The sequence below is a fragment of the Acomys minous genome, assembly GCF_964271855.1.
Source record: "Acomys minous genome assembly, chromosome: 5".
Classification (NCBI taxonomy): Eukaryota; Metazoa; Chordata; class Mammalia; order Rodentia; family Muridae; genus Acomys; species Acomys minous.
The window spans coordinates 38,077,003-38,102,752 of record NC_140494.1 but is presented as its reverse complement, the minus strand read 5'-3'; the positions used below and the strand labels follow the sequence as shown (position 1 = coordinate 38,102,752).

Genomic DNA, 25,750 nt, shown 5'->3' with positions numbered 1-25,750 from the left:
TGTTTATGGTTACTGCTCCTAAGGTCTGCAGAACTGGCTTCAGAGTAAAAGCAGAGTAGCACCTGGAGAGCGCCGGGAGTCAGGAGGTGTTTGTATGTGAGCTGGGTCTTTCACGGGAATGTTCATTCAGTTTACAAGTTGTTTATGATCCAGAATAGCAGAGCTACAAACTGACAGTGAAGGAGGCAGGGGTTTGGGGGTGAGGGGTGGGGTGGGGGGCTGGGTGGGGAGAAAGAAAAGAAGAGGAAGAAGGCAGAGGAGGAGGAGGAGGAAAGAAACAAAGAAAGAAGTAATTTAGTTTCACTTGAACATAATGGTAGCAAGAATTTAGTGTGGGAATGAAAATTATCTGTTGTTTTTTTAATTTGGTTTTTGAGCCAGCCTTGGTGTCATTGCATGTGCTCCCAGCAGCTCTCAATGTTATGGCAGAAGAACCCTGAGTCCTAAGCCAAAAAGGACAAGGCAAAGATCTTGTATCTAGATAAAAAGTAAGAAAACAGAAGGAAGTTACCTTGGGGGCAACACACTAGCATAGAATGAAGTCAGCTTTTGGGTTAATACCCAGTACTACACTAAATGCCCAGTACTATACATTTATATTAGGAAGAATCACGAATCCTGTCTCACAAATATGTCTGTCAGCTATATTGCGCCAGGAGGCTAAAGATGATGTTCCAACTTTATAGAGAGCTTTGGGCGACTGTTCAGGCAACAAATTGTCTCTGTCATTTCTTTTTTCCCCTTCTCATTTTGGAAGCTGCTTACCTGTTCACTCAAGTAATTAAATTTTATTCCTTCTCAAGTCTCTGATGGTTTTGAAGACCAGATAGTTTAGTCTTACAGTTAACCTTAGCTGTTTAGGGGTTAAAATGCCTCACTCTAAACCAAACCCTTCTACCCTGGCAGCCTTCCTCTCAGAGTTTCACTTTCCTCTCTTACTAGGAAAGTCCATGCCTCAAAGTTCCCATAAACTTTAACAGTCCCGACACTGACAAATTCTCTCGACTCTGGAGTTCAAACAATTGCTTACCTCATGGTGCTCACAGCATCACTACTTCAACATGCCGCAGAGCCGTGGAGCCTTGTGTATTGCAAAAGGGAGAAATAGCTATTTAGCAGGGAAAGATAAGAACAAGTACAACAGAGATGCAGTGGGAAAAGCCAGATCCTGCAGCACCACTTGTGTCTGGGGTCCCTGATAGAATGATCTGGACCCCAATGTAATGTATCTACTCAAACCTCCAGTGCTGTGGCCTGAAACACCCATCAACCCTGAGTCCTCCTCTCCTTCCATGCCCGGTTCCTAAGGTTCTGCCATGTGTACATTGTGATGTTTTAATGCCACTGTTGCAGGGTGTTCACTCAAAAATTACTACTTGGACATGGGTTTAAAAGCCAACAGAAAATGTTGGGAGTAGTGTCAGGCACCTGTAATACCAGTGCATAGAAAGGCAGAAACACGTGGATTTCTTTGAAGTTAGACCAGGTTACCCTAAATTTGGTAGAATTGCTTGCCTCTTCCTACCCGAGTTCTGGGATTTAAGGTGTGCTCCAGCATGTGAGGTACATGTTACTGCCAGGGACCAAAAGGCCTGAGGCCGACCCCCACCCATTCAGTATTTGCAGCAAACATCCTGCTGGGCCACTCATTAGGTATGCAAGGCATCCGGCTTAGTCCTGAGAAGACAGCGATCTGATCCTAAGATAACCACAGAGATATCCTGCTTTGTGTCACCTGGAAGACCCCTCCCCTTGCTAATGTTCCCGGGGCTCAACCCAGAAGATTTTGTACTTTTCCACTACTCTCCTTGCGTACCCCCGCCCTCACTAAAGCAGGTTTTAAAAAGCCTGCCATTACCTTCAATAAATGGCTCTTGACAAGCAACTGTTCGCTTGAGCTCTACGTCTCTCTCGCCCATTTCTTTAAATACAGGTTGCGACCCCCCTCGGCCCCCCAATAACTGACCAGCTGGACTGGTCGGTGGACTAGTCACATGGACTAGTTATCGTTACATGGACTAGTTAATCTGGCGCCCGACGTGGGACTCGAGGTGCGGGTTTCTTCCCGAACGGATTAAGGGACCGGTCCACAGGAGTTTTCATGACCAGCCGAGTTCGCCCGGCCGGCTTCGTCATTAGGTGAGTCATCCGTTCGCATATCTCAAGAATGGGCCATTCGCTGTCCAAAGAAGCAAAGAGGCTTAAAGGACGTACTCAGAGAGAGGGGTATTAGGGTAAAAAAGAAACATTTGATTGAGTTTTTTGTTTTTATTGACCAGACCTGTCCCTGGTTCATGATTGATGGACCTACTATTCATTCTGAAAAGTGGCAAAAGGTGGTGGAACGGCTCCTGACCCTACCCAGCCTTTCGCGCTCATAATTTTTCCTTCCCTCTTTGCCCCCACAGGACTGCTCTGGCAACGGGCCCCTCTTTTTTGGCTTCATCTCCCCTCCTCCTCCACTAAGGTCCTTCCTACTTATCCTACTCTGGTTGCGTCTCTCATTCGGCAGGGGCGGGAAGCGGCCACCAGGCTTTTCGGAAGGGACCCTCACTCTATTATCACGCCTTACTCGGCCACACAAATAAGGTGGCTTTTTCAAAATTCAGATGATTGGGCGGTCTCCTGTATTTCTTTTTGCGGCCTATTAGATAATCATTATCCCCCAGATAAACTAATTCAATTCCTGCAGCGACAACCTGTCATCTTCCCGAGAATCACCCGCTCCAGACCCCTCCCCCAAGCTTCCCTGGTTTTTACTGATGGCTCCTCTACCGGGGTTGCTGCCCTCTCTGTGGACGGAGCTATCCTGCAAAAACAAACCCCCCATACCTCTGCTCAGCTTGTTGAGCTGGAAGCTGTCGCACACGCCTTTACATTGCTTCCCCATACTCCCTTTAATCTATATACTGATAGTGCCTATGTCGCGTCCTCTGTTCCACTCCTCGAGACGGTTCCTCGTATTAAGCCTGCTACTAATGCCTCCCCTCTCTTCTCCCGTATCCAACAGCTTATTCTTTTGCGCTCTCAGCCTTTTTTCGTTGGTCATATTCGCGCTCACTCTACCCTGCCAGGGCCTTTGACTACACTTAATGCCCAGGTGGACTCAGCCACGCGCCCCCTGCTTTCAGGGCTGGCCGTTCCATCCGCCAGTGACCCCGTTGCTATGGCCAGGGAGGCTCACGCCCTCCACCACCTTAATTCCCAAAGCCTTCGCCACATGTTCTCCATCACTCGGGAATAAGCCCGGGCTATTGTTAAAGAATGCCAGGCATGTGTCACCTTTCTTCCCAAGCCACATACGGGAGTCAACCCTCGTGGCCTCATGCCTGGACAGGTCTGGCAAATGGATGTTACTCATTTCTCCTCTTTTAAGAAACTTAAGTATATTCATGTGTCTATAGATACTTTTAGTGGATTTATTTGCGCCTCTCCGCACGCTGGAGAGGCTACTAGAGATATTATTGATCATGTTTTGTATTGCCTTATTGTACGATGGAGAGTCTACTAGAGATATTATTGATCATGTTTTGTATTGCCTTATTGTACGATGGAGAGTCTACTAGAGATGTTATTGATCATGTTTTATATTGCCTTACTGTTGCCCCCAAACCCTATACCTTAAAGACTGATAACGGCCCTGGGTATACAAGCTCTGCCTTCAAGTCCTTCTGTGCCCAACTACAGATTAAACATGTTACGGGGATACCTTACAATCCCCAAGGACAAGGAATTGTCGAGAGGGCCCATCAGACACTTAAAGCAATGCTTAATAAATTACAGTTTTCCAAAGGAATCCTATATCCCTCTACAGCAGGGCCTCGCCTGCTTCTCAATCATGCATTGTTCATCCTAAATTTTCTACAAAAGGATGATCTTGGCCATTCGGCGGCCGATCGCCTTTGGCACTCCTCCACCTCCTCCACCTATGCCAAGGCTCTGTGGAAGGATCCACTGACCCACCGATGGCATGGACCCGACCCAGTCCTTATTTGGGGCAAAGGTCATGCCTGCATTTATGATCAGAAAGAACAAAATGCGCGCTGGTTACCTGAGCGCCTAGTCAAACCTTTTAACCCCCCTCTCCCAGGGAACTCCCCTGAGGAAAAGATGTAATTGTGCTCTTTTTTAGGATAAAAAAGATACCGCCGATGCATCACGTTGCTACTCACCACGTCGCTCCTTTGCCTCTGCCTCCCTGAAGTGATTCTCGCCGCATTTCTGCGCCAACCTCAGCCTTATACAATCTATAATTTTATCTGGGTCATTATTAACCAAGCGGGAGATATTGTTAGTTCCTCCTCCTCTCAGGGCATTAATCCCCAGTGGCTCGATTTACAGGTTGACCTCTGTGCCCTGGCCCTGGGAGGCCCCTCTTCTTGGGGCGTGGAAGACATTTTTTTTCTCTCGCTCGGTTGGTGGTCCCAGTCCCGGCTGCTGTAATGACCTGGAGCGCATCATGCTCCACAAAACCTTACACCAAGATGGGATTGCTTGGGCCGGAGGGCTCTATGTTTTCCCGGGACCCTCTCATCGCTGTGGTGGGGCCCAAGATTTTTACTGTGCCTCTTGGGGGTGTGAGACCACTGGCGACACGTACTGGAAGCCATCCTCTTCTTGGGACCCTTAAAGACCTTTGCAATGTAGCTCGTTCAGTCACCAATGGCTGGTGCAACCCCCTGACCATTCGCTTCACTGAGCCCGGTAAACGTGCCATTTGGACGGGTCGTGGATTTGAATGGGGCCTCCGTGTTTATAAATCAGAGTACGATTTTGAACTTACGTTCAGGTTACACCTCCTGAAAGAAGGTACCCAGTAAGGGCGCTACAGTGGTTGGGCCTAATCATATTTTCCATCATCCTGTTCCCGTTCCTGCTCCTGACCCGCCCCCCCCCCCGCCTAAACCCGCCACCCCCATGCCTCCCTCCCCTCCCACCCCCTCCCTTCCGACCTACCCTCCCCGTGGGCCCCCCCCCCCAGTTCGGCTGATGTCATTCCCCAGTTGACAAATGCCTCCATATGGGCCTTAAAAAAAAAAAAAAAAAAAAAAAAAATGAATGACTCCTCCTTGTCATTTCCTGAATGTTGGATGTGTTTCTCCCCCTCCCCGCCCTTTTACGAGGGTATTGCTCTTCTTTCCACCTTGCTCTTTACTAATGTTACCCCACCCTCACCGGCTTAGCTCCCGACAATCGCATTACCCTCCAGCCTGTTTCCGGCATAGGTACTTGCCTCCTGGGTCCCCATATGCTCCCTCCCCCAACCTCTTCCCCTCAGCGACGTTCGCGCCCAGACTGTCATTCCCGACCTCTCCCTCCCCTACATTCTCGCGCCAAATAACACCCATTTTGCTTGTTCCTCTGGTTTAACCTCGATCGTCTATGCCCCTACCTTCCTTTCCTCCAAAGACTGGTGTGTCCTTGTTATTCTTCTTCCCCGTTTTACTATTCATGACCCCGACTCATTTTTAAATTTTCTGAAAGGGGGAATTTCCCCAACCCTAACCTTGCCTCCCCCTGGCTTACTACCCTTCTCCTCACCCTGCTCGGGCCCCTCGTTGGTGTTCTCCTTCTATTATCCTTTGGCCCATGGACTTTAAACCGTCTTACAGGGTTTGTTAAAAGTCAGGTTGAAGCTGCCACCAAGAATATCCAGGTTCACTACCGCAGCCTGGAGACTGAGGACTCAAATGAGACTTCTATTTCCATCCAGGAGATTTCACCTACACCTACGTTAACTATGGGCAGCCTTTGCAGTTCCTATGGGCGGCCTTTGCAGTTCCCGAGGATGCAGAATGCTGGATGGTGAGATTGGTTGTGCCCTCGGTGCCTTTGATAAACCTGTGCAAGCCCTCCCCTATATCTTTTGGCCTGAGCCCACCTTGACCTGACCCGCGATAGTGCCTGGTAAGTCAGAGACGGAGCGTTCGAATAAGCCTCGGTTATCAGACGTCGGTCGGTCCTTGGTGGGAGGACAGACCATAGGCGTGGTAAGATTGAGCATCGATCCTCTAGCAGGCTCAGGCCATCGCGAGGCCCCCTCTCCTTGGGAATTTGGCCGGTCCAGAATAACTGTTGTCCTGAAACACTTGGACAATAGTGATTCTCAAATATACCGCCATCCTGTAACAATGACTGGTGACCTCCTAAAAGTCATTCGCTGGGCTGTAAGGTCTCCCTCAGGCCAAAATAAACAAAAGGGGTGAAGATGCCAGGGACCAAAAGGCCTGAGGCCGACCCCCACCCATTCAGTATTTGCAGCAAACATCCTGCTGGGCCACTCATTAGGTATGCAAGGCATCCGGCTTAGTCCTGAGAAGACAGCGATCTGATCCTAAGATAACCACAGAGATATCCTGCTTTGTGTCACCTGGAAGACCCCTCCCCTTGCTAATGTTCCCGGGGCTCAACCCAGAAGATTTTGTACTTTTCCACTACTCTCCTTGCGTACCCCCGCCCTCACTAAAGCAGGTTTTAAAAAGCCTGCCATTACCTTCAATAAATGGCTCTTGACAAGCAACTGTTCGCTTGAGCTCTACGTCTCTCTCGCCCATTTCTTTAAATACAGGTTGCGACCCCCCTCGGCCCCCCAATAACTGACCAGCTGGACTGGTCGGTAGACTAGTCACATGGACTAGTTATCGTTACATGGACTAGTTAATGTTACAGTTATCACACATGCAGCTCTTCACAGTTACCATAGAGACTAGTTCATTCTCCTGTGACTACTAGTACACAGCAATGGCATGTGTATCACTGATTATTTAAACGTGCTCATTCATATAAGGAGGAAACAGATAAAGGCTACATGATTTCTATATGGTGATTAGAAGTAGCTTTGTGATTGTCTATTAAAAGCAGCTTCCTCGTGCCTCAGTGCCCATCATATAAGCATAGACGCTGCCTTCTGATAGAGGTTTGTACTGTGGCTTCTCACCTGATCTGCACAGGAATGGCCATTCCTGCTAAGAGACTCCACAGTGCCCAATCTGGCTCATCCCGTGAGCTCATTTGACATCCCCATGAAGCTATTTCTTATGACTTTGCATCCAAGGGAGAATCATTTCTGGGCCCTGATTTGGAGAAACTGAGGGAAGTTCAAGGAAGATGCTCTTGATTTTCTAATTATTGTCACAGAGGAACAGTTTCATGGACAGCAAAGAAAGGCAACTGAAGACCCTGCAGGGAATCCCGACAATGGATGACAGATGGGACAGGGGTCATCACACAGGCCGGTGGGATCACAGTACCTGTGTCCATCCGTGAGGGAGAAGAGCAGGTGAGGTAGGCAGGAGCTTGGAGAACACCTGGTGGCAAATCCTGGTCCAAGTTAATGAAAAGCCAGGGCGAAGTGGATGAAGTTCTCTTACAGCTCGCACGTTATCAAATTGCTTACACAAATTATTGCTGTGTCCTTGGGACTTATAGACCAAAAGATCCTGAAATGGATTCTGTGGATTTCTTTGCAAGTAAACATCAGAGAGCTGCAATTTTAGCTTTGTCCTGTGATTTAAAACCTGTACCCCTGACCTGTGCCCTTCACGGTATGGGCCCTTTATCCAGCTGTGGAGTCTTATCTGTGTTTAGCTCACACAGTGTGTACAGGAGAAGAAGACGAGGTCTTTCTTTCGCCCAGGTTAGCCTTTGATTTGGAGTTCTCCTGTCTTAAGATCCTGAGCAGCTGGTTTTTAAAATTATCCTAAAGATATGGTGATCATTTCCTTTTTATTTTTTTCTCAGTTATTTTAAAATAAAATCGAATCAATGTGAACTTTACACATGAAAGTAAAATTCCATAGTAAGGAGACTTTAGCTGCAACATATTGACCAAAAATAAGCTGCAGCCCTTATTATTAACATTACTGTCAAAGGCTCGACCCACATTCAAACATCTCCTGCTCTGAGTTAAGCATTTTAAAAGCAGCCTGCTCCTGGTGGATGTCCTAGAGCAGAGGCTGACTGTTTCCTCCATGCTTCTCTACAACAAGGAAGCCAGGAATTGTACCAATCACAGTCCGTGGGAACCCGGAACTCTTTCGCATAGAGTTGTGGGAAATGTAGTGTCGCCCTCTATGATGTCACAGGGCACCACTCTGAAAACCGCGTTTCCGCTTTTGATATGCACACGTGCATCTTTCTCAAAGTTGGGCAAGAAACGAATCGTGCTCAGTACTCGGTTTGCATCTCTGACATGGAGGTTGGTGTAGGGTGCAGCGCAGCCCTGCATGCCTGAGGGACTGCGCAGTGGGACGGGTCAAGATCGCGTGGGAGGCGGGAAGAAGCGGACTTGGTGCTGTAGGAATGCAGAGAGGAGGGGTTGGTTTTGAGAGAGAAGGCTTTGTTTGCACCAGGCTGCTGGGCTTGTAGGACTAAAGAGCTGACTCAAGACCAGGGAGTGAGAACTGCAGGAAATCCAGGATTGCCCTGATGGGATGGGTGCTGATGGCCTGAGGCTGTGCTGGGTGCCCTCGTTCAAGCTTGGTTGGGGAAGCACGCTCTGGGTAGCCTACTCACTTTTTCAGGATATCTAGAGCCAGCTGGGTGTCTGGCCCCTTCTATACGTTATTGTAACCTCAGGACTCTTAGTTTGAGTTGACAGAAGTTCATAACCTAGTTTGCTTGCAGGTACAGAGTTCTGTGAGGGTGGCTGGTGTATGATACAATAGTCCCGTTTTCTCTTGAATAGGAATCTTTCATGATCACCCTATGACCTGAATGCTGAATGTCCACTCCGGCGAGGTGCCAGGATAATCCCATAAAGGGAAAGATAGAGTTTTGCATCATTAATTATTCACTCTGTAGTTCAGAGTGAAAAGTACTAGAAAATAATAATAATACATCCTCGAGTTTCTTCAGAGATTGATGTTTTGGTCTTCCCCCCTCTGTTGTTGTTGTTTGTTTGTTTGCTTGTTTGTTTTTTCAAGACTGGGTTTCTCTGTGTAGCCTTGGCTGTCCTGGACTCACTTTGTAGACCAGGTGCGCCTCGAATGCACAGAGATCTGCCTCTGCCTCTGCCTTGCCTCCAAGTGCTGCTAGGATTACAGGCGTACACCCTATGGCCAGGCTCTGGGCTCCTTTTTAAAATGGAGAAACGAGTTGCTGTGAGAACAGAGTTTGGTACAAGGTCTTTGGTGAAAGGCTGGAGGGGGCAGGGATGTCTCTGTGGAGGAATTAGCCTTGTCTACACTGCTCCTCTCTGATCACAACCCTGTGTGTCCTTGCATGTCATCTGCACTGTTTAGTCTCCCTTAATGGGGCATCTCTGTCATCCAGGTTCCCTGATGCTCCCTAAACAGTTCTAGAAACACCCACCAAGTATTGATAGTGTGTCAGAGAAACCCAAAGATGGAACTGGAGAGTGGGGGATGAGATTTATTAGTCACAAGTGAAGAAGCACTGACAAGGAACCAAAGGTTTGAAATTCAATGATATTTTGAAATTTAATGGTGAACTTGCAGTGTTTCTTTTGAGCCTAACTGTCTAGTTCATGTTTGAAATGAAGACAGTACCCATGTTCTCCCTTGGCTTTTCCATAGTGCAGCTCTATGCACCAGATCACAGGATTGCAAATGTAGTGCCCCAACCGAAAATTTCCAGATTGATGTGTGCTGCACGCTCAGATCATCAAAGACCATTTGGAAGAAGAGTGGGAGGTGTGTCCATCTTTACCTGTAGAGCTGGGGATGTGTTCTCCCACATAGAAAGGAACATTCATTAGAGACTAATTCCTTTTATTTTTTTCCTTAAGAAATTACTGGATTATCAATGAACCAACTTTCTTCACTTGTTTAATGCTTGAGGACCCATTTCTTATTCCTTCTGGCTGTTTCACACTTCTCCTTTAATTGAAGATAGTTTTCTGTGCATCATTTATGTGGAAAGTACAGTGTGTGTGTGTGTGTGTGTATATGTGTGTGTGTCAAAATTGTTTTGACCAATTTTGACCCCATGCACCCAAGGACAAACTGTCTGTTCCCTGGCCTCCTGTCCCCTCTGGCTCTGTCAGGGAGCAAGGGCCTGCGAAGCTCACTGTTTCCAGGCTCGGCTGCTGCATCTTCGCTTGTCTCTCTTCATCCAGCACTTGGCATGTATCATCACTCAGCTTTCCCGACTGCTGTGTCTGCTGACACATCAGACTGAGGATTTTCAGAAGCTCCTTCCGGCTGAGGAGCCATTGTTCTCATGCTCCAAACAGAATTATCCTTTAATCAGCTTGCTAAGGCTCATGGAAGTTTCCTTAGGGTAATCTAGAGCTTATTGAAACTCTATTTTCTGTCATTACTTAATATACTGTATGTTTTAAAGACATCATTTAGATATATTTTCTTCTGTTCTGTTGGATGCTGTTTTCTCTTTGTTTTATGTTTTTGTTTGTTGGTTTGGTTTTACAAACAGAGGATCTCATATAGCAGGCTAAAATTGAACTCACCATAGATGAGGGGAGACTGGAACCCCTTCATACAAATTTATTATAATTTATTCAGATTCCATCCCAAATCTTACTTCTCACTTGTGTCTTCCCATTCCCAGCGTCCCTCCCTCTTCTGCCCTAGTCCCCTGCCCCAGACCTCTGAGAGAAGGGGAACTGCCCCCCTCCCCCCAATTCCTATGACCAGAGCCTATCAGGTCTCATCTCGATCACCTGCTTCCCCTTGCTCTGTGTGCCACCTGGCTTCTCCACCAAGGGGAAGTGATCAAATCAGGGACACCAGAGTTCATGTGAGAGGTAGTCCCTGCTCTTCCCACAACCATGGAGAATGAGCTGTCCAGATTGTTGGCTTTCAGTTGATGAAAAGCTTCAATCACACGCCATCCCTCGAGAGGCTCGCTCTCTTCCCAGATCTCTGTAATCTTCCCTGTCTTTCTAGTCTCCTTCAATTGCCTATAGTCAGTAGAAGACAACTGTACTGTTAAGCAGACTCCAGTATACAGAACAGACCCTCCCCCAACCCCAGAGTGTAGGTGTGATGGCTTGAAGGAGAATGGTCCTCAGAGGCTCTTATTTGAGCACTTGGACTCCGTTTGGTAGAACTGTTTTGGAGGGATTAGGAGGTGTGGCCTTGTTGGAGAAGATGTGTCACTTTAGGCAAGTTTTCAGATTACAGAAATACTCCCATCATTCCAAATGTACCTCTTTCAGAGCTCTGCCTCTTGCTTGTGGATCACGATGTGAGCTCTCAGCGATTCCTGCTGACATTGCGTTACTCTGAACTCTAATCTTCTGAAAGCATAAGCCCAATAACACTCTTTTATAAGTTGCTTTGGTTGTTGTGCAGTGGTGGCGCACACTTTTAATCTCAGCACTCAGGAGGCAGAGGCTGGTGGATCTGAGTTCCAGGCAGCCTGATCTACAGAAAGAGTTCCAGGACATCTTGACTACACAGAGAAATCCTGTCTCACTCCCCCGAGCCTTGAGAAAGTTGCCTTGGTTGTAATGTCTTATCACAACAATAGAAAAATAATTAAAACAATAAGGTGTGTACACTAATGTGCTGTATGGATGGGGTTTCAATTCATTGCAACCAGCATAACTGTGGGCAAGGAATATATACTCAAAGCATAAAAACTATGTGACTTTACAGGACTTTTCCATACTAAAGGCTTCTATTAATTTTGTGTCTTGTTAATATATTGTCTAAGATTTACTATAAAGACTTGCTAGCTGTGCGTGGTGGTGCATTTCTCTAATCTCAGCACTTGGTAGGTAGAGGGAGGTAGATCTCTGTGAGTTCAAGGCCAATCTGTTCTATATAGTGAGTTTCAAGACAGCCAGGTCTATGTCTCAGGCAACAAACATATTAAGTCGTATGGCAATTTTACTTATACAATGTAGTGGTTTGCATGAGCATGACCCTGTAGCTCATATATGTGAATGCATGGTTCCCAAGTTGTTGAGCTACTCCCCTCTATGCTGTGTTCCTATGGATCAAGCATATGAGCCTCTTGGGGTGACACTCACCAACCCCCACAGTATTTGGCTGTCCGTTATAATGACTTATTAACTTACATCCTAGCAGCACCAAGGGAGTCCCCTCTTCTCCAGATCCTCCTCAGCCATTTCCGTTTTGGGTTTAGGTTACCACTAATCTTGTCTCAATTTTAATTTGTATTTTTTTAGGTTATGCTTATAGTGTTTATATGCTATAGAACTCAGCAATATTGGGTTAATACTTATCAGAAATTCCTTTAGGATTGTTTATTGCATCCTTGATATCCCCAAAGAATAAAAATAATTTTTCATTATTGCATCGATTCCCGAAACTGTGTTTGTAAGTTGCCAGACTGTTTCAGCAAAACAATAGTCTTTTTCTGTCACAGCATCTTTTACAATTTTGCCATTTCCCCCCCAAAAAACTTTGCATATCTATAATTTATCTATTTTATATTTGTCACTCATCCTCTTGCTAAATGGAATATTAAAATTACTAGTGGAAATATTGAAGTGGTTTTAGAGAATTCTATACTCACAAGTCCTATGGTGTAGGAAATGTGAAAAAAGTGCAGTAGCTACCACAGAGACTGACTGTAGGGTACATGATGGCTGTTATTTCTAAATCTTCTTAAAAAATAATACTACCTGAGAGGGTATCATCAAGATGCCAGTGAATTTTCATATCAAGAGAATTTTGTCATCTTAGAATAAACATCCCTTCAGTGTTTTCAAGTGCTGTGAGAACAATTGATATTTTCATTTTTCATAGAACAAAGCTAGAGATTATGAAAGAATTTTTCACAAAGCTTAACATGGGTGATGATAGCGTGTGCTTAGAAAAAGGACATTGTAGATCCAACGGTGGGTGTACACATCTCACAACGTTGTCTTTAGTGACTTTCTTAATAATAACCATATGTGGTTTTGGTGGCTTCTGAAACGGCATTGTTTAAAGAGTTGTGAAAGAAATATTTTACCCAACTTCCTATGTATATAGCACAGCAGTTGATTACTGAAGTGTCTTGGCCTGATAACAAGCAATAAGATGGCAATATATGTTACGTTAAAAAAAAAGAGGCCATGGGCTTGAGATGGGAGCAAGAGGGTAGGACATTGGAGGGGTGGAAACGAGGAAACATAATAGGGGAAACTTTATCACTAAACTAAAAATATGATTCCTACAAGAGTCCTGGAACCCTTACTATATGCACATTATAAAGAAGTCAGGGCTGTTGTAGAAAATAAAATGGCTGTCAGTGTTTACTATTTTTTTGTCTCTTTTTAAAAATACTTTTATTTTATTTCACATGTATAATACAAACTACATACAGCGGGGGGACCATGTGACAATCATGAGAATAATGAGTTCTATGCATGTTACATTCATAGTGAATTGGCCATCTGCATTCCTTCTGTGTGAAGTAAGTGTCTTCCCTGTCTTGTTGGGTCTAAATTTCCAAATGAGATTTAATATCTATCCTATCTCAACTCTAATAGCTTAACTTCTTTATCTTGATCTAAAACCATCTTGTCCCCTAACCAACTAAACTTGATTGTAAAAGTATACTATTTTGTCTTCAATGCCCCTCAGAGACTTGAGAAGGAATAAAACTTAAATTCCTGAGTGAACCAGCAGTGTGGGTTAGCAGCTTCCAAAACGTACAAATTGATTGAAGACAGTTTACTGCCTGACCAGTCACCAAATACACTTTATAACATTGATGCCTCGTCTTCAGCTTTCTGGCCTAATATCTCTGCCAGACTTGTTCACAGGACAGGAACTGTTGAGGACTTGCTTACCCTGACTTGGCATAGTGCAGCTGTCGACTCTGCCTGCATCTAAGTTGCCCATTTTTAGGCAGATTATGTTTGTGGCAAGAATGAGGACATTTTGCCCTGTGGCTATTTTGCCACCTTTGAAGCTATGTCCATAATGAGGCTCTTTGATGCTCATCATCTTCTTTGAGGGCTGCTGGGTGTTGTCAAGAGTTAACTTGTCACATTGTTGAAGAAATTTAGGATTATAAGAACAACTTTAAATGCCATGTTCTGTGTGTCTCTGAGGCTTTTGAAGACCTTATTCAACTATTTTACCTCATATATTAGTAGAGTCAAATCTATCTGTTAGACTTAGGATATATATTCTTGTGCTAATTCTGCCAAGTATTTGACATGCCCATGTTTTGTATCAATATACTAAATTCTATAGCAATGACTTAGACATAACCTTCATTATAAGTAACAATTCAAGCCTTGAATTAAAGAGTAGGTTCAATCATCTAGACTTTGTTCTGTCCTCCCTCTATGTTCCTAAATCTCCCTTTCTTTCTTTTCATCTCCTATCTCCTTGCCTACATATGCAAGATAAAAGCAAAGAGATATGTTCCTGTGTTTCCCCAAATTTTTTCTCTGTATAAGACCAATAATGACTTATGACCACCTCCCGATGAGAATGAGCATTTGTAGATTAAGTGAGCAAAAAGCAACCTATACAACTCCCCCCCTTTGAGGGAATGGGACATCATTCTCTTAAGGTTTCTTCAGGTTCAATTGGGGCACATAATACCTTGGAGTGCCCCCCCAAATTTGAGAGAACGGTTAAGCAATCTAGTGATTGCATTTGTGGTTCAGTTTCTAAATGTTGAGAGATTCCAGGCTTAGTAGGAGATTGAAATGGTGGTCCAAAATGGATCAGAAGTTTTCTACAATGTTGTCCAGGAAGCTGTCCAACTCTGATGAGTAAAAGCAACAGAATCATCTGGGGCTGGAACTCGGAGGATGCAGGATGTCAGTGTCCATCATGCTGGGCGGAATGATTCCTGAAAAATATGGAATACTTCACGAATTTGCGTGTCATCCTTGCACAGGGGCCATGCTAATCTTCTCTGTATTGTTCCAATTTTAGTATATGTGCTGCTGAAGCAAGCACCAATGTTTACTATTAATCATAGAATTATTTCAGTGCTCATTACTTAACCTGCTACCATAACTATAAAAGACACAGACACTTGATAGATTTTTAATAAGCCTATACACTGGAACTGGGCAGAAACTGACCTCCTAATCTATGTCAATTGCTCTAATAATTCCTAGCTGGGCCACCTCCCATCCAATATCCCATAAACACTTGCACATGTTTGTCATCTGGACTACTTTCCTCCATCACCATTCCTCACAGTAAATTCCTCTGGCCACGTGGTTCTTTCATAAGCTAACACATGGCTGCTTGTTCCTTTCTTCTCATGTCTCTGTCCTCTTCCTCCTCCTCCTCCTCTTCCTCCTCTCCTTCCTCCTCCTTCTCCTCCTCCTATTCTTTGTTCCTATGATCCTCTGTCTTCCAAGCTCATGAACCTAAGCTCTGCCTACCTCACTTCTGCCCTGCTCACGTGTAGGCATATATTTAGCCAGTCATGGATAATTTGGAGGTAAGGTTACCCAGATGTCATTTTGGCATACAAGAGGGTTTGCTCATAGAACAGTAAGAATCTCTAGAGGCATCAATTACCATTTGAATACAAAGCATCCAAACTGGAAGAACCTTTGGCTCTACCATGATTCTAATAGGTCACTAAAGGCAGAATCCAATGTGGATTTAGTTAGGTATGCGACTGGTATGGGATTGAAGAACACCTTGCCCAGGTTCTCAGCACTCCACTCTAAGCTGCTCCCTATTGTGTTGTCAGAATACGATGGTCCATCAGATTTTATGGAATGACTGTCCTCATCATTTTAATTTTTGAATTGAGGCCCCTTGGTCATGAAAACAGCATAGTGAAGATTTCATATTGAGGGTATATGAAACACAGAAGAACAGCTCCAAGAAAGGTTATAGTTGTAGGATAAATTAAACAGACAACAGGTAGCTGCAAGGTGGTAGTTCATGCCTATAGTCCCAGCACCCTGGGAGGCAGAGGCTGGTAGATCTCTGTGAGTTCAAGGCCAGCCTGATCTACAGAGGTAATCCAGGGCAACCAAAGCTATGCAGAGAAACCTTGTCTCAAAAAGCAAAAACAAACAAAAGACAACAATCAGTATATATGATTATATTAATAGTGTCTGTAAGAAAAAAAGACCAGAATTAAATTCAAACATAAGTAACACAACTCAGGGTAGATTTACAAGTGCAGTGTTGGCGTAGTGTGTGTCCGATGGTGTTGAGTTTGGTGGTGCTACACAGCATAGGCACCAGAACAGCAAGTGTTATTATGTAGGAAGACCTTTAGAGTAATAAAGCACTTTCCTCATATACCGATAATCGGACACTAATTACATTTGCTGAGTATAAAATTTATATGTTCACTTGCACGAATATGCATTTACACACTACATACTTTAAATAAACAAATTTCCTGCACCAATAATTTCTTATTTTTATTAGATTTTTAAATTAATTCAATGATTAGATACATATATATCATTTTACTCTGATGTCAATCACCCCAAGAAACACACTGTCTTTGTCATTTATCTAAGTAAGATATTACTATTCTATCTAATAGAACATAAAAATCCCATCATTTCTAACCAACTTTTAAATTAAAATAATTGGAAAGGTTCTCATTTTCTTTTTTAAAGTGAAGCTTAGGAAACTATAGACATCTCTGTTTTGCTGTAAAGTGACAAAATATGCTCCTAATGTGTACGTAATGCTTACACTTAGCAACAGTGTCTTAGGGTTCCTATTGCTGTGAAGAGACACTCTGGCCACGGCAGTTCTTATAAAGGAGAACATGTAATGGGGGCTGGCTTACAGCTCAGAGAGTTAGCCCATTGTCAACATGGCGGGATGCGTGGCAGCACACAGGCAGACATGGTGCTGGAGCGCAAGCTGAGAGTTCTTCCTCCAGATTGTCCAGCAGCAGAAAGAATGAGTCACAGGGCCAAGCTTGAGCATCTGAAGCCGCAAAGCCAACCTATAGTGACACACTTACTCCAAAACGGCCACATGTCCTAATCCTTCCAAATAATGCCACTCTATGAGCCTATGGGGGTCATTTTCATTCACAACACCATACCTGGGCTCTTAAAGAGGAAGTCCCTCCTCTTTTTGTGCTACAATTATGGGTTTAATATTGATTAATGTAAATTAACTCATAAAGCACAACAGTGTAACTACCCACATGGATGTTTTCTTCGAGAATATTTGAAGTATTCTCTTAGCTTTTAAATTCATTTTTAGTAAATTTGCACACAGAAGTCTCTTTCCAGGGAGAATGCCCTTATTTTCTGCATGAGAAAAAGTTGAGTTGAGTGTGCAGCCAGTCCGTGTCTATCACTCACTATTGTTTTACTGAGCTACACCCTGGGGTATAGCTGTGGTACAGGGGAAGCTGGAAAGGAAAATTTAACTTACACTATTCAGGGCTCATGAGTTGAGGAAGCCACTGTGGCCATAAAATTAATCCACATTACTAGGACTCAGAGTATAACATGTCCAAGTGTAGAGCTAAAGAAGATAAAAACGAACCAAGGTGTGAAAAGTATTAGAAGAAAATATATAAACCACAAAAATGATCCTAAGTGATAGGAAATGTCAATATCTGAAGTCCAGATTGAGATTAGAGGCCCCACTAGACTTATCCATAACAGAAATGATTGTCCAACAGAACTACTTACTATATAAACAGCTTTGTTTGGAACTGAGACCACGGCAACATTTTGTATCTTGCTGGAAGAGTCTGTTCTATAATCAGTTACCTCACCGGCCCCTTGTTGGTTCCTTCTACACACCAACAGTGTCAGCATTCCCTTACAACATCTAAAATATAAAGATACAAATATAAACATTAGAACAAGGTGTAGCCAATGATGTGGAAGCAATGAGCTATGCTTTCTATACAAGAGTGTATATATAACTTATGTAATAAAAGATGATGGTTTTATAGTAAATTATGAATATGGAAAGACCCTATGGAGTTTTAACTTATTAACCCATCATATATCCCTACCTTCCTAAAACCTTAGTTACCCTTGTTGACACTAAGGTCCTGGGTGGTCTGGACATGAACCTGTGTCCAAGCAGTCATGCAAGGCATGTTGTCTTTCCAGTCAGCTGCACAACTGGAAAACAAGGCGCGACTTTCACAATGTACAACATCGTGAGTCTGGTGTGTGCTAGTCTCTGTCTCAGGTTCTCGGAAAGTCTGCTTCCAGAGGGAAAGTTCTGTTTGTGGGGAAACTGTAGAGAGAAGATAGTTATAAAGAAGTTGAAATGACTGTTTGCAGGACTGAGCATCATTAGATGAGGTTGCGTGGTTGGAACTAACTAGCACTATCTCTGGACCTGTGAACATGCCTGATGTCAATGGTAGAGTGTAGACCCTAGGCCATTGCTGTACTGTGTTACACTGTGGGAGAATTTCCTTCTCACCATGGCTTTCTCCTGTGAGAACATGTGTAATGTGTAGTGTGTAGTACAAGCATTCCACCCCAAATACGTATTTTTGTGGATTCCTAAATTTAATATTTTATCTCCATAAAAATCATATTTATGTACGTTTTGGATCTTTTGTCATTCTCTTTGTCTAAAGAGGACAAGTTCATGAGCTGTCATTTCATTTAAAAGTATCTAATACCACACCCCATGCTGTCTCAGAAGCATTTCTAACACTAATTTCATTTTTGGCAAACTTTAAAATTGTGACTGGAAGCATGTTGACTATTCATTATTTATGTTAATAATTGGGCTGTTGATTTCATTTAATTTCAGAAACTGCTCTCATTCAGAGATGTGGCCGTTGATTTCTCTCCAGAAGAGCGTGAATGCCTCCAGCCTGCTCAGTGGAGTCTGTACAGGGACGTGATGTTGGAGAATTACAGCAACCTTGCGTTCCTGGGTGAGAACTGCATCTGTGTCCTCATCAACATGTAGTGTTGTTGTTAAATTCCCAGTTGACCTATAATTATTATTACAACAATGTTTTTTAACCCACTAGTAATCAATCAAGAAGCACATACCTGTTATATTTTAAAATAGCCTTAGTGAACCTGGGGCAGGGAAGATACTAATCCTCTAAACTACTTCTCAGAATGGGACAGGTATGGGATACCTGTTCCAATCCCATGTCATCTGGTTCTAGTAATTTCTATCAAACTACCTCCCATCCCTAATCCCATATACTTGCTAATGTTCTTCGTGTGGGCCAAATCTCCATCCATGCTGGCCATGTGCGTCTCCTCCATCTAACCCATGGCGGCCTTCTGCCCCTCCCTTCTTTTCTGGTCTCTCTTCTCCCCAAGATTCCCTCTGCCTCCCCAAGCCTTAGCCTTGCCTATCTCACTTGTCCTGCCCACATGTGAAGGACTTTTATTAATTAGCATTAAAACACATCAGGCCAACAATGTAGCCTCCTCTCTTTGTACAGTATCTGTGGGAGCTTATGCTCTGTTATAGTTCATATGCCTGCCTTTGTCCCGGCCCCCGGGGTCTTCAATGGGTAACCTGTGCAGGGGGCAGACAAGTAAGGGGACAGGAGACACAAAGAAATGAGGGCAAATCTGGATTCTGATCAAGCCCCGTTTATTGAAAATTTCACAGAGTTTTTATAGGCACAGAGGCATGGGTATTTGCATAAGCGAGGGTTGCTATGGATACCTAACTCTGGAATGCTCCAGCAGGTGTCTACCTTTACAGCTGATATAATCACAAAAGCAGGAGAAATTCCAGAGAGAAAGGGAAGTTGTAAAAGATCTGGTTAGTCAGGAAAAAGTTCCCAGAACTGCTGCTTGCAGGCAGCTGGCCTTTAATCTGATTTTACCAGTAGTCTTACTGGACAAACTAGTTTTTGCCAGAAGAGAGTGGATCTTACTATGAGTTCGAGGATCTTAGAATGACCATCCCCAATAATAAACCACAACAGGTGTCTAACTGCCGAACCTCGTCAGGGTCAGCTGGTTTCTGATAAATGACAGACTGCTGGAGAAATAGGAACCTAGGCTCTGACAAGATGGAAGAACATTGGCCATATAGCCCGTCCCCAACATGCCTTAAGGAAAACATGGAATATGATGGAGCTAAAAAACGTTTTATAGTATGTCTAACTTGGTTTTGGAGATATGCATCCTTTACCATAGTAGCCGTGTTAGAAGCTCAGTAGCAAGAATGGGAGGATACAAGGGATGGGATAACCATTGAGATGTAACAAGAATAAATTAATAAAGGAGAAAAAAATGTAAAAAAAAAAAAAAAAAAAAGAAGCTCAGTAGCATGTGGCATGAAGCATACACATGTCTCACCCTTCGGCTTTAGTATGTTTCCTTGTAATGAAACTCATGATCTGAAGGTTGTAAATGACTCCTAAGCATGCCATCCTTCAGGAAATGGGTAAAGATAGAATTTTTTTTACAACCAATTACCACCTCTTCCCTTATATGTACAAAAATGAGTTCACATGTTAATTTCCAGGAGAAACCAGCCAAGTGTCTCATTTTCTTTTCCAAACAGGTCTTGCTTTCTCTAAGCCATACCTGGTCACATTTCTGGAGCAAAGACAAGAGCCTCGAAGTGTGAAGACACAGGCAAGTGTAGGCACAAAGCCAGGTATGTAGGAATGAATGAATGACGGCACGCCAGTGAGTCCAAAAATACAAGAGAATGCACAGCTTTCCAGTGTGTGTGGAGAAGTTATATGTTAGTGGGAAATAGTTTCAAGTGCTTACTTTACAATTGGAGGACATCTCATGCTGGATGCTTATCATGTCCAGCCTCTCCAACCACGTCACTCAGCAGTGCATGTGTTTATAGTAGACCAGGCTGGCCTCAAATTCAGAGAGCTGGCTGCCTCCCAAGTGCTGGGATTAAAGGCATGTGCCACCACACCCAACTCTTACCTCCTTTTTTTTTTTTTTTTGCTTTTAGTGGTTGCTGTATTCTGCTGAGTACTCCTAAAAATACTATGTGCTAACTTTATTATCCATTTCTTGATAGACTGATATCTTCTGTCCTTTAAAGGTAACTTAGGAGAATTTTCTCGATTTGGTATTTCTTTTAGGTATTTGTTTTATTGTGTTTAAAAAATAACACTGTCTTATGTATTTTAAGACATTTGTTTCATAGTATTAGGGACATCCTCTGTAACATATCTGCATAAAAATGTTATGGCTTTGAGAAGTGAAGTCCTGTACACATAGGAAATGTATTATTTCTGCCAGTGTGTTCAGCCGCCCAGCGTGTTGGATTCACCACTTGATCTCCAGTCTCACACGTTTTGCTATGTTGAGTTTCTATGTAAGACCAATATTACAGTCAAATGGCTTCATATTATGTGCTATTTCTTTTAGCATAATGCCCTCATTGAAGATTTTCCATCTGGCTTAGCTATTTAGGTATAATAGTATTCCATTATCTGTTCCATATTGTCTTCATCTTTACAACTTGGTGGTGGCTTAGGTAGTATTAACTTACCACATTTTCTAAAGGATGCTGAAGGCCCATAGGTGTGTAAATGTCTATAGTTTCCAATTTATGTGATTCTTTTTAAAATTATTTATTTCATTCCATGTGCATTGGTTTTGCCTGAATGCGTGCCTGTGTGAGAGTGCCTGATCCTCTGAAACTGGAGTTACAGACAGTATTGAGCTGCTTTGGCAATGATGGGAATTGAACCCAGGTCCTCTGGAAGAACAGCCAGTGCTCTTAACCACTGAACCACGTGTCCAGCCGCCATTTATGTGATTCTAAATTACATTTAAATATGTAACCATGGAGAAAATGCACATATTAAAACTAATTATAATTTAAAATATAATTGAACTCTTTTAACAGTACCTCATCCTTTACTCAACAGGATCAAAACCCCATAAATGTAAAGACTGTGGGAAGGGCTTTGACTGGAAATCACAGCTTGTTCAACACCAGAGAATTCACTCAGGAGAGAAACCCTACATATGTAAAGAATGCGGCAAAGCTTTTAAGACTTCATCATATCTGCGTAAGCATCAAAGATTCCATACAGGAGAGAAACCCTACAAATGTGAAGAATGTGACAAAGCTTATACTACGTCATCAGACCTTACTGTTCACCGCAGAGTTCATACTGGAGAGAAACCCTACAAATGTGAAGAATGTGGCAAGGCCTTTAAGATTCGAGTAGCGCTCTCCACACATCAACGGATACATACTGGAGAGAAACCTTACAAATGTGATGAATGTGGAAAGACCTTTAGTGCTCCCCAAGCACTCTCTAAACACCAGAGAATCCATACTGGAGAGAAGCCTTACAAATGTGATGAATGTGGCATGGCCTTTAATGTTCGCTGCATTCTTTCTAAGCACCAGAGGATCCACACTGGAGAGAAACCCTACAAATGTAAAGAGTGTGGCAAAGCTTTTAACAGTTCTTCCAACCTTCACCAACACCATCAAATCCATAGGGGAGAGAAGCTGTATAAATGTGATGACTGTGGGCAGGCCTTTACCTGTTCTTCTTATCTGCATAAGCATCAGCAAATCCATACTGGCATAAAACCCTACATGTGCAAGGAATGCGGCAAGGCCTTCTACTGTTCTGTAAACCTTACTTACCACCAGAGAGTTCATACTGGAGAGAAACCATATAAGTGTGATGAGTGTGGGAAAGCCTTTAGCATTTATTCATCCTATATGAAGCACCAGAGAATTCATACTGGAGAAAAACCCTATAAGTGCAATGAATGTGAGAAAGCCTTTAATAACTGTCATAGTCTAACTCAACACCAAAGAACTCATACTGGAGAAAAACCATACAAATGCAAACACTGTGGCAAAGCCTTCACTTCTTCTCCAGGCCTCAATCAACATGAAAGAATTCACACTGGAGAGAAACCCTACAAGTGTGAAGAATGCGGCAAGGCCTTTAGTTCTTCCTCAAGCCTTAAACAGCATTGCAGAATCCATATTGCAAAGAAGTCGTACAAATGTGAACAATGTGACAAAGTCTTTAAAAACTGCTCAGGCTTTACTATACACAACAAAATTCATAGTAGAGAAAAATTAAAATTAGTAAAAACATCACCACAAAGCCTTCAATAATGTTCAGCTATAGTTCAATACTATAATTCAATACACCAAGGGATAGACCCATAGAATTGCAAGGGATTTAATAATCAGTCAACCTTTCTTCCACACTAGAGAGATGTTGTCAAGACAAACAGAGGGTCTCAGATATTAAATAATTATTTTATACAAATCATCAAAAATTCTACAAATTCAAACAACACAGAAAATCCTTTATTCTAAAGGACATTAGCAACAGAAGTATTGCTGAGAAGCCCTTCAAAATACAATGCTGCAAGGCCCTTAAGTAAAGCGGGATATTTGTTAACTATGAGTGAGTTCATACAGAAACTGTACACGTGGAATGACACAGGAAGCACATTTTCAAATGTGTAGATCTGAAAAAAGAAAATTTGTTACCGTAGAAATCACTGTGTAAGTGGTGTTGTAACCCTTAACCAATTGCTTGGATCTAAAGCAGTGGATCTGGACACCCCTAATGCTGCAAAACTTTAATACAATTTCTCTTGTTGTCGTGATCCCTAACCATGAAATTACTTTCGTTGTTACATCATAACTGTAACTTTGCTAGTGTTAGGAATTGTAGTGTAAATATCTGTTTTTTCTGATATCTTAGGCAATCCCGGTGAAAGGGTCACTTGACCCTGAAAGGGGTTGCAATCCACAGATTGATAATCACTACCGGAAGTCCAATGGTGCTGGAGACGAACCTTGTGATTTGTATTGGAACCATCCGTAAGTCCACGGTTCATTCCAAAGAACGTGATGTAAACAACACATACACCAATCTCATCCCAGGAACCTAGCCACTTGATGAACTTCAGTCACCTAAAACAAGCATCCTGGCCACCCAGTCAGTACAGAAGGGACCAGAACTCCTGTTGCCAAGATGTACTTAGGAATAACAGCCATGTGACAAAGGCTCAGCATCTGAAAACAGGCTGCAACAGCCAAGCTGTGATGTGAGCTCCCAACACCACTTCCAGCCAACGGCTGTCAGAAACCCACCCAAGCAATCCTGTATCTTCCAAGTTTCTCCATTCCTGAGGTACCAAGCCTGATCTCCTGTCCCAAAAGCACAGGAGGATTAAGGCAGCAAGATGCCTTCTTACAAGGTGGCTATTCCCAGCATCAACCCCATCGTTTTTCTTGCCAGCCTTGACATGCATGCTGATGGGACCCAAGCCAGTTCTGCAGAGCACCTTCAGGAAGCTTAGATCCCACCCCTCCTCCACTCCCTTCAAGCCCGACTACGCCACGCCCACCCCTCACACTTCTTCAGGCCTGCAAGGCTGCCCTGCACCCTGGACCAACCTCCATGTCAGAGGTGCACTGGGAGAGCAGAGCAGAACCAGATCTCGGGGTGGGGGGGGGGGGGTGGGGGGGTGGGGGGGTCGCGGGTGTGTTTACGAAAAGCTGAATGGCGGTTTCCAGTGTAGCTTCTGTTCAGTCAGAGTCACAGGGACTACATTTCCCAGAGGCCTTGCGTGTTCCAGGAACCCTGGGAGAGAGGCTAACACTGTTCATGGTTTCTGTTCCTAAGGTCTGCAGAACTGGTTGCAGAGTACAGCACCTGGAGAGGTGCTGGGAGTCAGGCTGCTTTGAAATTCCACAACAGGAGGTGTTTCACAGTAATGTTTATTCGGTTTACAGGTCATTTCTGATCCAGAATCTACCCTATGACAGAGAGAGGGAGGTGAGGGAGGGAGAGAGATGAAAGAAAGAAAGAAAGAAAGAAAGAAAGAAAGAAAGAAAGAAAGAAAGAAAGAAAGAAAAGAAGAGGAAGAAGGAAGAAGTTAAGTTTCACTTGAACATAATGATAGCAGGGGAATGAAAATTATCTTTTTTTTTTTTTTTTGGAATGTGGTTTTTGAGCCAGCCTTGGTGTCATTGCACTTGCTCCCAGCAGCTCTGAATGTTATGGCAGAAGAACCCTGAGTCTCAAGCCAAAAAGGACAAGGTAAAGATCTTGTATCTAGATCAAACATAAGAAAACAGAAGGAAGTTACCTTGGGGCGACACACAGCATAGAATGAAGTCAGCTTTGGGTTAATACCCAGTACTACACTAAATGAAGAAACTTTGTTCTGCTGTGCTGACCCTAATGTGAGCCACACATGGATCAGAACATCAAAGAGCTCATTGGTGTTTGACAACAAAATACCTCACTTTGGTTTTTTTAAGATTGTATTTTATTTTATTTTTGGTATATATATGTATATTAGAAAAGTTACATACAGCAAGAACTATTAATCCTGTCTCACAAATCTGTCAGCTATATTGGGCCAGAAGGCTGAAGATGATGCTTCAGCCTTATAGAGAGTTTTGGGTGACTGTTAAGGCAGCAAATTGTCTCTGTCATTTCTTTTTTTCCCCTTCTCATTTTGGAAGCTGCTTACCTGTTCACTCAAGTAATTAAATTTCTTTCCTTCTCAAGTCTCTGATGGTTTTGAAGACCAGATAGTTTAGTCTTACAGTTAACCTTAGCTGTTTAGGGGTTAAAATGCCTCACTTTAAACCAAACCCTTCTACCCTGGCAGCCTTCCTCTCAGAGTTTCCCTTTCCTCTCTTACTAGGAAAGTCCATGCCTCAAAGTTCCCATAGACTTTAACAGTCCCGACACGGTCAAATTCTCTCGACTTTGCAGTTCAGGCAATTGCTTACCCCATGGTGCTCACAGCATCACTACTTCAACATGCCACGGAGCCGTGGAGCCTTGTGTATTGCAAAAGGGAGAAATAGCTATTTAGCAGGGAAAGATAAGAGCAAGTACAACAGAGATGCAGTGGGGAAAGCCAGATCCTACAGCGCCACCTGCATCTGAG

The 25,750-nt window shown here is 43.4% G+C and overlaps 3 protein-coding genes across 8 annotated transcripts in view; 2 read left to right on the top strand and 1 right to left on the bottom strand.

The window, feature by feature from the left end:
- The window catches only part of LOC311598052 (uncharacterized protein), a 33,344-nt gene extending 9,062 nt beyond the window's left edge, over positions 1-24,282 (bottom strand). Inside the window, exon 1 of the mRNA XM_084782847.1 lies at positions 24,240-24,282. Within this exon, the coding sequence (XP_084638973.1) occupies positions 24,240-24,245 (6 nt within the window). The 5' untranslated portion in view covers positions 24,246-24,282. The remainder of the gene's footprint in view (positions 1-24,239) is intronic.
- LOC311598063 (uncharacterized protein) overlaps positions 11-25,750 on the top strand; it is a 78,053-nt gene continuing 52,313 nt past the window's right edge. For 4 of the 5 annotated variants that reach the window (XR_014779459.1, XR_014779460.1, XR_014779461.1 and 1 more), the window contains exon 1: positions 24,319-24,885. Coding sequence is in view for 1 of the 5 variants with exons in the window: in XM_084782868.1 (XP_084638994.1) it covers positions 24,841-24,885 (45 nt within the window). In the remaining 4 variants the exon portion in view is untranslated. Of the gene's footprint in view, positions 93-24,318; positions 24,886-25,750 lie in introns of those variants that run through there. The other variant, XM_084782868.1, reaches the window with a different exon arrangement.
- Positions 8,078-24,298, top strand: LOC311598065 (uncharacterized protein). 2 transcript variants are annotated; one of them, XM_084782871.1, is made up of 4 exons: positions 8,078-8,197; positions 18,642-18,768; positions 20,376-20,471; positions 21,718-24,298. In XM_084782871.1, the coding sequence occupies exons 1-4, from the start codon at positions 8,120-8,122 to the stop codon at positions 22,938-22,940; spliced, it is 1,524 nt and encodes a 507-aa protein (XP_084638997.1). In that variant the 5' UTR covers positions 8,078-8,119; the 3' UTR covers positions 22,941-24,298. The 2 variants fall into 2 exon arrangements, with proteins under 2 accessions (XP_084638997.1, XP_084638998.1); XM_084782872.1 differs by lacking the exon at positions 8,078-8,197 and adding an exon at positions 9,542-9,653.

Excerpts from the sequence above, each read along its gene's own strand:
- LOC311598065 (XM_084782871.1), top strand. The coding sequence starts at position 8,120 with ATGCACACGTGCATCTTTCTCAAAGTTGGGCAAGAAACGAATCGTGCT. Across the intron at positions 18,769-20,375 it reads CAGCAACCTTGCGTTCCTGG|GTCTTGCTTTCTCTAAGCCA; the intron begins GTGAGAACTGCA and ends TTTTCCAAACAG. Across the intron at positions 20,472-21,717 it reads AAGTGTAGGCACAAAGCCAG|GATCAAAACCCCATAAATGT; the intron begins GTATGTAGGAAT and ends TTTACTCAACAG.